The sequence below is a fragment of the Phyllostomus discolor genome, chromosome 3 (genome assembly GCF_004126475.2).
Source record: "Phyllostomus discolor isolate MPI-MPIP mPhyDis1 chromosome 3, mPhyDis1.pri.v3, whole genome shotgun sequence".
Classification (NCBI taxonomy): domain Eukaryota; kingdom Metazoa; phylum Chordata; class Mammalia; order Chiroptera; family Phyllostomidae; genus Phyllostomus; species Phyllostomus discolor.
Window position 1 is genome coordinate 118,145,117 of NC_040905.2, and position 14,536 is coordinate 118,159,652.

At 45.1% G+C, this 14,536-nt stretch overlaps 1 protein-coding gene across 2 annotated transcripts; it reads right to left on the bottom strand.

Moving 5' to 3' along the window:
* Positions 1-7,587: 7,587 nt before the first annotated feature.
* ZG16 (zymogen granule protein 16) lies at positions 7,588-13,285 on the bottom strand. 2 transcript variants are annotated; one of them, XM_036021265.1, is made up of 4 exons: positions 13,170-13,285; positions 9,173-9,234; positions 8,891-9,023; positions 7,588-8,002 (listed from the first exon to the last, which is right to left on the bottom strand). In XM_036021265.1, the coding sequence occupies exons 2-4, from the start codon at positions 9,225-9,227 to the stop codon at positions 7,687-7,689; spliced, it is 504 nt and encodes a 167-aa protein (XP_035877158.1). In that variant the 5' UTR covers positions 9,228-9,234; positions 13,170-13,285; the 3' UTR covers positions 7,588-7,686. The 2 variants fall into 2 exon arrangements, with proteins under 2 accessions (XP_035877158.1, XP_028379660.2); XM_028523859.2 differs by lacking the exon at positions 13,170-13,285 and having other exon boundaries at positions 9,173-9,536.
* Between the last annotated feature and the right edge of the window lie 1,251 nt (positions 13,286-14,536).

Genomic DNA, 14,536 nt, shown 5'->3' on the forward strand with positions numbered 1-14,536 from the left:
TCAACGTTGCACCAACCTCTTGCTAAGCCCAAGCCGCCAAGTGAGGTGCAGAGGCCAGATGTGCCCCTTTATGTCGCATGTCGGAGCCAAGGAGACCGGCTCAGATGTTCCCTAATTTGTAACTCAGCATTCAACATGTGGGAGTGAACGGTAAGGAGGTGCTTGGTCTGTTACTTAGTCAGCTTCACCCAAGGTCCCATATCCTATAGGTTCAACCATCTGTTAAGTAGTTCCCTATCCTTTTTGGAAACTTAACCAGGGAAGATCATTGCAACTTTGACCTCCTGGTAGGGCCCTGGTTTAGACATGTCCACCATATTAAAAAACAAAAGAAATAGCCCTGGGTGGTGTGGCTCAGTGGATTGAGTGCTGACCTGTGAACCAAGGGGTCATCTGTTTGATTCCGTCAGGGCACATGCCTGGGTTTCAGCCCAGGTCCCTGGCAGGGGGATACGCGGGAGGCAACCACACATTCATATTTCTGTCCCTCTCTTTTTCTCTTCCCTCTCTCTAAAAATAAATAAAATCTTTTAAAAAATAAATAAATAAACAAATAAAATAAGAAAAACACAAACATTAGTCCAGTGGTTTTCCATTTTTTGGCTTTGGGATCCCTTTACATTCTTAAAAATTGAAGCCCCCAAAATCTATTGTTCATACGGGTTTTTATCTATTTCTATTCACAGTATTAGAAATTTAAAATATTAATGCACTTAAAATTACAGTAACAAATCTATAGAGATAGAGTAGATTATTGGTTGTCAGAGAATGGTGAGGGGTTGGTGTGTTGGGATTATTGCTAATAGGTATGGAGCTTCTTTTTGGGGTGATGCTTTGTAATTTGTGGTGACAGTTGCACAGCATAATGAATATACTAAAAACCGCTAAAGTGTACACTTACAAATGGCAAATGCAAGGGAAAAAAACCAAATGGCATCTTAGTTTTATTATGAAAATAGTTTTGATGTTGCAGACCCCCTGAAAGCGTCCCAGGGACCTCCAGAATTTCCTGAACCACACTTTGAGAAACACTGACTTACAGGCTTGACAGTTTGGTTTTCTCTTGCACTTCAGAAAGGGCTGTTAGGGTTTTCACATTTGTTGCCAGATATTTGGTAAGATTCCTGCCAGAAACAGTGGGAACAGCGTGGGTCACGGAGTTGGATTTCTAAGGACCAATAAATAGCTCAGATACAGGGCTTTGCTGCCAGGCCACTGATGGTAGAGATTTAGCCTCCTTGTGCCTCCATTTCCTCAGATTTTAAGAGAAAATAATGGTTGAACACACTTCCTAGGGTTGGTTTAAGGATCTGCATCTGCCTTGTGGAAATTAGGGTTGATGAATACCTGATATTCAAAGAAAATAAGATAATTCAGCCCTGGCTGTGTGGCTCAGTTGGTTGGAGCACTGTCCTGTAGACTGAAAGGTCACTGGTTCATATGGGAGGCAACCAACTGATATTTCCCTCTCTCTCCTGTTCTCTCCCTCCCCGCCCCCCACCCCACCCATCATCCTCTCTAAAAGCAATGGAAAATGCCCTTGGGTGAAGATAAAAAGAGATGATTCATTTCACAGTGTATCATTTGCTTGTAGTGTACTAGCCACTGTTCTAGGTGGTAGGGATATCATGGTGAACGAGGAGATACGCATGCTCCCTGTTTTCCTGGAGTTTGTTTTTTTGTGGAGACAGGAGTGTGGAAGTGGGTCATGGTGACCAACAGCAAACAGAACTTTTAAGGGAAGACTGGGTATGAAGATCTGCATCTGCCTGGTGGAATTCGGGTAAACACCTGATATTCAAAGAGAAATAAACTGAAATTTTTTAAACTTCCAAACTAGACCCTTAAAAAGCAAAGGAGAACAGAAGAAAATAGAACATAGAGTTTACGTCATAAAAATTGGAAAGATACTAGTGGATGAGGCAGATGATTCTATTCTTCAAGATCAGGAGGATTAAGTGAGGGTGACCTGGGGTGAAAGGTATAGTAGTAGTGATGAAGAAAACAATGGGGCTACAAAGAGAGGACCACACTTGCAGGGCCAGGTGGAAAAGGAGTTCTTAGATCAGATATTTTTAACCTTTTTCATCTCATGGCACACATCAACTAATTACTTAAATTCTGCGGCACACCAAAAATATATATTTTGCTGATCTAACAAAAAATAGATATAAATTTGATTCATCCATACCAGACAGCTATTGTTGTGTTGGCTGTTGTCATTTTTTTGTTTGACAATCTAAGGGAAAAGAGAGGTCAGTGTCCCTGACTAAATAGTCAGGTAATGCATGTTTTAAAAATTCTCGTGGCACAGTGGTTGAAAATCCCTGCCTTAGATAATACAGCACCATGGCTGGCCAGGAAGCTGACACCAGTCTGCCCAAAAGGGCACTGAGGCCTGGAGTTAGCTCTGGTGGCTGTTGTGCATGGGCACGTTTCACGTGCTCACTGGAATGACGAGGCTTGCTCTTCAGAAGTTGCCTTGAGCAGACAAAAAAAGGAATAGTATATTAATGTTTAAAACAAAACAAAATATGTTAATCTCTAGAGCACGAATTCTCAAAATGTGATTTGGAGATCCTTGGCCTCTGCAAAGTTAAAACTGTTTTCATAATAATACCAAAATGTTATTTCCCTTTCATTCTTACCCTCTCATAAGTGTATGGTGACATTTTCCACAGTCTACATAGTACGTAGACACAATCAGAACAGTGGTTACCTCTTGGGAGCTGGGGTCAGGACATGACTGGGAAGGGCCCAGAGGGAATTCTCTGAGGTGCTGGTAATGTCCTATTTCTTTAAAGGAGTTTGGGTTTTACAGGCCTATGCATTTGCCAGAGCATGACATTGTTTTCCAACTGTGTGATTCTCATGTTGGAACTTTTTGTAAGATTTTGTTTCTAAGATGTTTGAAAATCATGGACTTGTGAAAAATGCCCAGGTTTTGCAACATCAGAAAGACCTGTGTTTAAGCCTGACACTGCTACATACTATGTTTATGACTTTAGACAAATAATAGCATTTAGCAGAGTACCTGACATGTCATAAGCACCTAATAGATATTTGTAATGTGACTGAATGAACTAATATTATTATTCTGAGCTCTAGTTTTGTACTAAGTCCAAAAAATCTCATTTTAATTTGCTTCATCAAGATTTAGAGGGTTTCTAGGTGAGTTCCCTTTTGATGGCAAACTGAAGCATAGAACAGAAAAGATGCTTTTTGTTTGAGTTTGCTTAGTTGTTAAGTACCGGGGAATAGTCATGGGTGTAAGTTTGGGTGGGACACAAAGGGGACACAGTGACCTCTGACATCTGCCCTTGTATCTCTCATCTGTCCTACAAACACATCAGCTGCTTTCTGTGTTGGTGGCTTCATCTGAAAAATGGGAATCATATTACTACTTTCCAACAGGATTGTTATCACAGTTAAATGAGGTAGTTTTGAAGAGTACCTGAACTCACGACAGATGCTCGCTAAATGTTAGTCGCCTCTTCTGTTTTTCATCTCTCCCAACTGTTTTCCCTGAAATAACCCCCCCTCCAGAAACATGTGTGAGTGCTAATATAATCTTCCTATCTGAATGATCCTTCAGTGTTCTCTCAAATGCCCTATGTTAATAATTGATTTTTATTTGCTATTCTTCCCCAACACACACAAGTCCAAATTCACAACACTGAGGATTGCACACTTTCATTGGCTGGACTTGAATTTATTGGGCCCCAAATGTTTTCGAAATCCATGAACTGTAGCCTAAGAGGAGTCTTCCATGGCTTGCAGAGTTGGATTCTGTTGGCAATTGTTTAGTGGTTGGACCTCAGCTATCTCCTGGATGGCTGTATGAGCTGTGCAGGTTGAGGCTCTCTATGCCTGGGACGGCTCAAGAGGCCTGGTCCTATGTTCCCTTGGCGCGGCTTTCTCCCTGCTCCCCTCAGCGCGGGAGATGAAGGATCAGTACCAGCCACTGCAGAGTCCATGATAATCCAAGTGAGGAAGTAGTCATGTCACCTGGTCAATTTGATGATGTCCTCTTCTTTTTTTATATAAAGATTTTATTTATTTACCTTTAGAGAGAGGGAAAGGGAGGAAGAAAAGGAGGGAGGGAAACAGCAGTGTGGGAGAGGTATCCATCTGTTGCCCCGGGCAAGCCCCCAACTGGGGACATGGCCCGCAACCCAGGCCTGTGCCATGACCCAGGCCTGTGCTGTGACCCTGAATCAAACCGGCAACCTTTAGGTTTGCAGGCAGGCACTCAACCCCGCCACACTAGCAGAGGAGGGTTGTCTTTCTGAGAGATACCTTTCAACTCCAAGTTGTTATCAGAAGAGCTTTGGGCTCCCTTTGCAGCTGGTGGCCTCTGGACCCTTCACTTCAGACAGGATCCGGGGCACTCCTTATGCCAGGCGGCCTCAGGCTGCAGCCATTCCAGACATTCCCCGTTCCTGGCCACCACAGGCTGTGCGTCTGAGACCTCCCTCCCCACACTCACATCTCAGTTATTCCTATAAAATGCTCCACCGCTGGACCATGAGGCCAGTTATTTTTATGTAGCAATAAATTCCTAGAAGTGTAAATTTGGCTAGGCTATACTATAGTATTCAGTAGAAACTAATCTGTGTTGCTGTGAAGATCTTTTGCAGACATGGTTAGCATCCGCAATCATTTTAAGTGAACATTATCCCAGATAATCTGGTGGACCTCATCCAGTCAGTTGAAAGACTTAAGAGCAAAATTGACTCTGTATGGAATCATTTTATGTGGAATCTAAAATTGTAAAGTCATGCTCATAGAAACAGAGTAGAATAGTGATTGCCAGGAACTGGGAAGTGCAAGAAATGGAGAGATGCTGGTAAAAGGCTACAAACTTCTATTGATAAAGTAAATTTCGAGGATCTGAGATACAGCATGGTTACTATAGTTGATAATATTGTATTGTATAATTGTAAATTGAAATTTGCTGAGAGTAGACCTTAAGCTCACAAAACTTTTTAAAGGGTAATTATGTGAGATGATGGATGTGCTAATTAATTTGATTGTGAATCCTTTCACAATATATACATATATCAAATTATGTTGTATACTTAAACATATTATACTTTTATTTGTTAATTATACTTCAATAAAGCTTGGGAAAAAATTTAAAGAAACTGAAGTTACTAACAGTATAAATTTTGATGACCTAACAAATTAATTTGCGGGGGCGGGGCAGTGGGGAGAGGAAAACTGAAGTTTCTGGCAGGGGAGTTTTCAGAAACTCCAGACTGCCGGCCTGCCCTACAGAGTTCAGACTTGCCTAGCCAGACTCTACAGTTGCAGAAGCCAGTTCTTTGCAATAAATGTTTTTACGTATATATGTACGTATATCTCCTACTGGTCCTTTCTCATAAAATCCGACTAATAAATACAGCCAGTAGCTTTACTAATTTAATTAAACAAGTAGCCCTGGTTGGTGTGGCTCAGTGGATTGAGTTCTGGTCTGTGAACCAAAAGGTTGCCAGTTCAATTCCCAGTCAGGGCACATGCCTGGGTTGCAGGCCAGGTCCCTACATGGGGGTGTGGGAGAGGCAACTGATAGATGTATCTCTTGCATATTCACGCATCAATGTTTCTTTCCTTCTCTTCCTCCTTTCCCTTCTCTCTAAAATAAATAAAATCTTTAAACAAGTAAAGGTTAGGTATTAACTCTGTCAAGTTTTACTCAATACCCACTCTCCATACAAACTAACCTATATCTTCACTCATTTGTTTTATTCCTTTTTTCTTAAAGTTTCTTGCTCCAATAACTTCATAACCTCCTCTCCAGTCACTTCTGAAACCTTATTCCATCAGTTATCTCCTCTTTCCTGAGTCTTCGGCCTCTTCCTCTACTCTCTTTCTTCATCATATAAACATGCTTATGTCTCTCTGTCTAGAAAAAACCCTCCTTCCTACATCCTTTATAACTATGACTTGCCTACTTTTTGGCTTATTAGAGCCAAACTTATCCAGCTCTTGCAGCCTGTATTTCCTATTCATTCCTTAGCCAATTGCAGCCTGGCTCCATCTACCCTCAATCTACTGAAATTTTGTCAAGATACTTAATGACCTGATTGTCAAGGCCAAGGAAACTGAAGTTTGTCCTTCTGTTGACTTAGTGGCATTAACCACCCCTTGAAATTTCTCTCTTGCTTTCTGGCACATTATTCCTCATTTCCTTTACCTCTAAGACCACTCCACTTTTAATTTCTTTAACCGATTATTCTTCTTTGGACCAACAATTAAAAATTGATATTCTCCAATCCTCTGACTTCGGCTCTCTCATTTTATATGCCCATAGTTTCCCTGGGAGACTTCTACACTCATCACTTGAACTGCATTACCTATGTGCCAATGACTCCTGAATTAAAAAGGAGTCATAATATAATTTAATAAATATAATTAAATTATATTTATTCCCAAATATCCCTCTGCCTAATGTTGGATCTCAACCAGGGTGTATGACAGATTCATCAAAATGCAACAGGTCCAAAAGTTAATTAATTTTTTTCTTTTGTGTTCCCCCCTCTTGGAAAATATCCCTCTCTCCCCAGTTGCCCACGTTACAGATGTGGTGGTTCTCCTAGACTCTCTTCCTTCACTCACTCTCATTCTTTCAGTTATTGAGTTCTTCTGAGTCTACTCTCCCCCTCAAATCCCTCAAATTCTTACTTTTTCTTTCTTCCTTATATTACTGCCTTTGTAAAGACATTTCATCATTAAAAAAATAGATTTTATTTATTTATATTTTAGGGGGGGGAGGGAAAAGGAGGGGGAAACATCAGCATGTGGCTGTCTCTCGAGTGCCCCCTGCTGGGGACCTGGCATACAACCCAGGCATGTGCCCTGACGCGAGATTGAACCTACCACCTCGTCATATCAGGACAACACTCTAACCAACTGAGCTACCCAGCCAGGGCTGACATGCCCTTTTTTTGAGGATGGTGTTGGCAGCATAGAAGCTGTGAGGAAGTGGTGGCTTCCTAAGGAAGGAGCCCCAGGTCTGAGAGAGCTAAGCAGGGATACCAAGGCTTATGGGTAAAGGTGGGGAGGAACTAGACTGGGATAATAGTCAGAGTCCTTGACGCGTTAGGGTAAACTTTGGGAATCAGGTGGGTTCTGGGAAAGAACAAAGGATAATTGTCCAGAGCACCCATATACAGTGAGTGGGCTAAGGTCAAGAGAGTGAGGTAACAGCCTTGGTGAAGAGGTGGCTTCTCAAGGAGAGGGGAGGACAAGGGGAGGGAAGGGCTGGAGAGTGGAAAATGTTGGCTTTTGGCAGTAAGTCACAACAAGGCCTTACCCTCAGCCTCAGAACTCCAATTTGGGTAAACACTGTCAGGAGCTATCCTTGAAAAATGAGCTGGTGCAAGTCAGAATCTTATCTCCTATTGGTAAACAATGAAGAAAAGTCCAAAACTTTAACACCTTTCCCTCATCCTCCCATACTCATACTGCCCCAGATTGAAATCCTACAGATAGCCAAGAGTGAGATTCACACATACATACCCAGAGTCAGGAGGTGGATCCCAGCTGGAGACACCCACATACACACTAGCTTTAGCCATGTCCTTTTATTTTTTTAATTGTGCCTTGTGGATGGGGTTAGTGGTAAGTGGGTTCTCCCACCCCCCCACTGCATTGCCCCCCTGCCCAGGAGGAGGCTGGGGCTCAGCAGCTGCTGCATTCACTGGGGTAGATGTCCCAGTGCAGGCCAATGGCATTTATAAGGGAGCCAGCTCGGCCACTGATGAATCGAAGCACGGTGTTGGGGTACAAGGGGACAGCGTTGAAACTTGTGCCTGTGTCCTTCCCAAAAGGCAGGTAGCGGCCCTTGTCAGTCACGAAGACCAGCTTCCTCAGATAGTACTTGTACTTGCCAGACACCTGGATCACTGATTCCCCAGGGTGCAGAAAGATCTCCTCCATGTCTCCCTGGGTGCCACCCACATAGTCGCTCCACACCTTGCCATAGCGCACCTGAAGACTGGGGACAGGGTGAGGATGGAAGAAAGGGAGACGCTGAGTTGGGCGATCAGAACTCAGGACCTCTTGGCCTACGCACTGAGACCTTCAAACTGGCGACAGGGATGATAAGTCTCCTGCCAGTCCCACAGTCTATGAGGGCTGGGTGAGCCCTTGGAGATCATACAGGGAACTTCAACTCCTCATGTTGACCACAAACAGGCTCACAAAGGAAAAACAACTTGCCCAGAGTCACCTAGACAGTAAGTGTCAGAGTTGGAGCTTGAGGTCTAGACTCCCACCTGGCCCCCCACCCACTACCTGAAGGAAACAAAGCAATTTTTCAAATATTTGAAAGGCTCTCATGAGGGAAAAGACTGGTCCAGGATGCAGATCCAGGATCAGAAGGATGCAGGTTTTGAGAGAGGCATCATGCAAAGACAGGGGATGCCAGAGGGGATTTAAACCTTGAATGGGGCCCTGGCCAGGTAGCTCAGTTGGTTAGAGCATTGACCTGATACACCACAGTTGTGGGTTCAATCCCCGGTCAGGGCACATACAAGAAAGTAACCAATGAATACATAAATAAGTAGAACAACAAATTGATATCTCTCTCTTTCCCTGCATCTCAACCCAATAAATAAAAATAAATAAACCTTGGATGGGGGCCAAACTAGACAACCTCCAGGCCCCTGAGAACATATGGTATATGATTTACCCAAGGTCACTCATGTTTGGGTTATAGGGGTTTCAGCAGTGCAGGTCTCGATCCCAGCCTCTAACAACTTCCACTTACTGCATCATCCCTGGTCTTGTTGATTGAAACGGGTGTGACCCAAAGTGACTGAGAACTTCCCAATTAATAAGATCCTAGAAGGTCCCCCAATCACAGAAATTCAAAGAATCTTACCCTACGATGTAGTATCTGTTGACTCGGACACGGATGGCAGTGATGGGGCCATCCATCTGGTTGCCAGAATGAGAGAATCGTTCTCCACCACCGCCTCCATACTCTCCATTATAGGAGGAGGACCTAGCCTGAACTGTTGGAGACAGAAATTCTCTGAGAGCTCAGTTTCTCCCGACCATCCCTATTCCCCCCACAACTCAATTCCCACCATCCCGAGCCTGCCTCTGAAAGCCGTGGCCACCAGCAGTGACCCTCGTACTGGGCTCCTGGCTTCTTACTTACTGGCATTGGCATAGGCGGATGCACAAAGAAGGGCGAGAAGAGCGATGGTCAACATTCTGGAGCTGGAATGGGAAGGAAGGAGAAAGTGAAGATTTACCCTTTCCCTTGGGACTTTATTTATCCAAGCATCTCTGACCTCCAGTAGAGACTCAGGCTTCTTGGTCCTTCAAGTCAGACCTAGCCCACCTAGTCATGGGCTTTGAAAGAGTTGTCCATGGTCTCCAGTCCTGTTCCTTGCAGGTACTCCTGCTGTGTCCTTAACCCCTCTGCCTCTCCCTGGTCAGCCTGTAGCCAAACTCCCTCTTTTGTCCGAAGCCCTAACACTCTCTCTGGATTAAACTGTGTCAAGCCCTGTTGCCTCCTGGCACAACGTAGGAAAGGACTTTTCTAAAGAAAAAGTAGAGCCCTGACTGGTGTTGCTCAGTCGGAGGGACAGAGTCCCACAAAGTGAAAGTTCCTGGTTTGATTCCCACTCAGGGCACATGCCTGGGTTTTGGGCTTGGGGCCCATCTGAGGGGCAACTGATCGGTGTTTCTCTCCCTCTCTTTCTCCCTCCTGTCCCCTCTCCCTAAAAATAAATTTAAAAATTTAAAAATAAAAATAAAATGAAATGAAAAAGTAGAGGAGATCTCCAAATAATAGAAATGGTTGGGTTTGCCAAACAGGAATTTGAGAAAACCTAACTGAAGTCCACCTGTGGTAGATTGGCCTGGCCTATGGGGCATCTGGGGCATAGTTTAAATTCCTACCTTCACCCTGGTCTAAGAAGGAAAAGAACATTTTAGAGGTGTGTCTCTGTGTCACTTGGAGAGTGAAGGCCGTGACAGAGGAGACTGTGCTGACCCTAGTTTCTAAGCAGGTCTGGTGGGCGTGGGATAGACTGAAAAATTGTAGGATTTGGAACCAGCTTAAGATACTAGATCCTGGGTACCTGGTCTATTTGTCATAACTCTTCCTCCATTAACACATATTTGGCCATATCCATGCTCCTGAGCATCCCAAGTGTGATGGACATCTCCAGTCCTTCAGCTGAGACCCAGATATCGATGTACCTATGTCTAACTCAGATCCAGATGCCCCAGTTAACTGACACCCAAGCCTCCCCTCTGCTGTTCAATCCAGGCAGGCTCTCCTCCCACTCAGCTTGAATTCCCCTAACTCAAATCCAGGCATCCTGTCACCCTTAGCTCAGGCCTCAGCCACCCCTCACCTGGCAGTTTCAGGTACCAAGCAACTCCCAGAATCTGCCAGGTCTTTTATACCAGGCCTAAGCCTTGCCCCTGCTCCTTATCGTGTGAACCTCGCCTCCTGGGCAAACATGATCAATCTCTTAGGGTCAGTTGTCAGGCAGGGTCTAGAACATCTTATCCTGCCCCTCCTCCCAGGCCTTACAGGTGGCAGGGTGGGGTCCACTCAGGAGGAGCAGTATAAACCTGAGAAAAGGTCTCCAAGTAAATAGCCAACAGCTTTCAATGGGCACATTTACTAATCACCTCTGGGTGTAGCCTAAGGTTCTCCCTCCTGTATTGAATGTTTGCTGGCACTCTCATCTGCAATCTGTCATCTTTAGGGATGACATTGCCCTCTCTTGCCATTTGAAATACCAGTTCTCCTAGAAAGGAATTGCACTGTCCACGTATTATACTTAGGAGGGCCTGCTATTTGCCAGACAATATTTTTCCTCTCTATCCTGATATTTTATATGAAAAAAATCAAACATATGGAAAAGTTGGAAGAGTTGTACAATAAGTACTAATCATGTAGATTTTACCATGGTTAAATTTTGTTGTACTTGCTTCCCCCTCCCCCGCATCCATCCTCAAACTTACAGACCCTTCACAATCATTTTCTTTCTGCAAAGGGCGACTTGGGGCTGCAGGTGGACACTGAACATCTGCAGATCCTCTTCTGGGAACACACAGAGTCAATCCAGTGGGCACGTGGGAAGGAAGCTGAGGGACTAAGAGTAAACACATCCTCCTGCAGACGCTGTCTGGGCTCAAGGCCCTCAGGACCCCTAGGGCTATAGCCCTGAGGCTGTAGACTACACAGAACAATTGTTCTTTTCAGTAGGTCTTAAACTTCCCCAGGGTTGATATCAGAGATTTCTCATCTTTGCAGGCCCTTCTCTGCTAAGATCATTCCTCTCCACCCCAAATCCCTAGGACCGATTCTTAAGTTCTACTTCGTGACCCCTCTAGGGTTGGGCCTCTAACCCTGAGTCTGCAGGTCCTTCCTAGTGGGGAGAAGGATGGCGCCTTAGTTATCAATGACCATCATCAAGGCATTCAGAACACCCCACCCCTTACAAGCTCACCACCTGGGACTGAGCACTCCCCCAAGGAAACAAAGGGAGCCTCACCCTGCACTGGAAATAGAGTGGGAATCCTGGCAGGGGGATTCCGGGTGCCAGGAGGATGGCCAGGGATGCCACGTCTGAACTCTCCTCCCCAACCGTCTCCAAGTCCAAGATAGATGTGTCCAGGTGGCATGACTTCTACCTCATTCCAGCCATTCTGTTTTGTATGTCCCTATCCTCTCTGGTTGCCTTTCTTTCCAAATTCTCTCATGTTAAACCAAAGACTTAACTTCTGTGGCTGAAATCCTTTTTCAAAGAAAGTTTATTGAGCTATATGCTAATCAGAAAAGGAGCAGGTGCTGGGGCATGAACTACCAGCAGCAGGGCTAGGTGGAAAAGACAGTGTGTCCACTGTCCTAGAGATCCCCTGGAGGGATCTTTTATACATTATGTTCTGGGGAAGGAAGATGTAAGTTGTTTTTGAAAGAATTTACACTGGCTACAGATAAGAGGGGTTGGAAAAAGGTAAAGGGGGGCAGTTCTAGGGTAGGAGCACAGTCTTTAAGGCAACAGCCTGAAAGTTCATGCATATTCATGTTGTGGTGTCCGTGGTGGCCTAATGCATGCCTAGAGCTTGATCCAAAGCTCTAACACACACCCAGGAATGTGAGCAGTCTTTGCTCATTGGCCCACAGCTATTAGCTGGTTAATTATTCTTGCCTCTTTCTCTTACTCTCCTGCCCACTGTAATTTAATTTAGGATGTTTCAGAATTTTTTTCTTGTCAAGACATTTCCCTTTATGTCTTGATCTTCCCCCACATCTCCTGTTCTGAGGCTTTTTCTTTAAATTTCTTCCCTCCATACCTTTTCCTTCTGCCTCTTCTCTTCTTTGTTTTTCCATCTCTTCCAAGCTCTTTCTCTCTTTCCTCTCTGTCCACCTCACCATTGTCCATCTCAACTCTTTCTTCTTAGGAGCATATCACACAGTATGTGACCAAAGTCAGAAAATAAACGATGGCCACTCAGAGAGGTCTGGGGTAAACACCATGGGAGAATGCCCTCATATTTCCATACATGACACATCAGGGACCCTCAGGACACAAGCTCCCACAGCATCATAGGTTCACTCTGGTTCACTGACCCCACCTATGCAGAGATCCAGAGCCTCCCCCAGGCCCGCAGACTGGTCCCTGGGTTCCCTAAGACAAACCTCCAGTCCCCTCTCCAGAGTGCAAGAGTTGCTTTTCCTGTGATGGAAGGAGTCTCAGGGTTCATCCTCTGTAGGACCCAGAGATGAGGAAGGCCACTGTGTAGCTAACGCTGCACACCTAGGGTTTGCTCAGATGCAGTGCCCGAAGAGCCAGCAGAAAGAAGGTAAAGGCAGTGGGACACCAGGCCCCACTCTGCTTCCACCTCATTAGCTCCAGCTTGATCTGTTTCACATTTAACCCATATGCCAGCTGGGAGCCCACCTGTGCTTAACATCCAGATGAAGTTGCCTTAAACCTCACCCCACCCCCTGTCATATAGGCAGTGAAAGTCCAAACTCTCCCAAAGCTTCCTGCTATCTCAACCCGTCTTGTGGTCTCTGCCCCCCTGGCAAAGCAGCTCACTCAACCCATTTATAGAGCATCTATGTTGGAGGCACCATTTTAGATGCTGGAAAGATAGCACGAAGGAAGAGGGTCAAATCCTACCTGCCGGGAGCTTGCCCTCCAGTGTGGGCAACCTGACAAATGAACAACTGTGTTACTGCACGATATGTACTGTGAAGACATAAACAAAGCAGAGGGAGAGCATGAGGAGGGATGAAGAGGCTCAGGTGACATTTGTGAAGAGATCTGATTGAAGTGATGGAGAGAAATACAGATATTTGAGTGAAGAGTAGACCAGGGAGAATGGGCAAACACCAGAGATGTAAGCAGGAAGCATGTGGGATGACATCAGAAACAGCAGGGAGGGCAGGGTGGCTGGATATGTCAGAGAAGCCTGTCACAGGTGAGGTCTGGGCAGCAGCCCAGGGGGCAGGCAGAGGGGGCAGGGCCTGGGAGGCCACTATCACAAGTTTGAGTTCCTTCTGAGGGTGAGGGGAGCCATTGAAGGTTTTTGCCTTTTCAAAGGATTACCTACTCTGGGTTTTGATAAAGGAAGAATGGACTAGAGGGCGGGTAATCATGGAAGTGGGAGGCCATAGCGGGAGCCACGTGGATATTTCCTCATTTTACTGGGTCCCTCTCTCCTGCCCTCCTGGACTGTCTGAGAGCTACTCCTCTCAGACAAAGCAGCTTTGTCCTCTTCTTAAAGTCTTGGTGCGAATTCAGACCTCAAAGTGACAATCTGCCCCTTTATCTCTATCAAGGATTTTTCAAAAAATATTTCCAAACAATGGCATGTAGGCTTCCTGCTAATTTCCCACAAAATCTCTCTACCTGCTCACTTACACACTGGGCCTTCATGGCAGTTTCATCTGAACAAAGAACTTTACCACAAAAACAAGTGTGAACACTGCTTTTCTGTTCACCCTTCACTGTTCCAATGACTAGTCTAACGAGCAGAAGTGACTTCACTAAATGCAAAGTGGGGCCCTCCACCCCTACCTGCGTGCCCTGTGCCCCCGTGCCAGTCCCTGCACTTTGCTCGCTCTACTCCAGCTGCCTAAAGACTCTCCTCCTTCTGTTCACTCAGTATCTTTTACTCTCAAGACATTCAGCCCATACTACCACCACCCTCTTATACCCACCAACCACCTTCTCTCACAGACTCCTTGGTCCCTTCCTTCCCAGCACCTCCACTTCAAACAGAGTTCCTCATTCCTTTCTTTGGTATGTTTTCTCCTTCCCACATCACTAGCCTGGTTCTACTTACCCTGCACTGTAATTTATCTGTATATATGGAAGCCTCCTACTAAATCTAAACACATCCTTCTTTTTTTAAAAAATTATTTACTGATTGATTTTAGAGAGAGGGGAGAGAGAGAAAAAACACCAATTTTTTGTTCCTCTTATTTATGCATTGGTCGATTCCTGTATGTGCTCCGACTGGGAATCTAATCCTCAACCTTGGT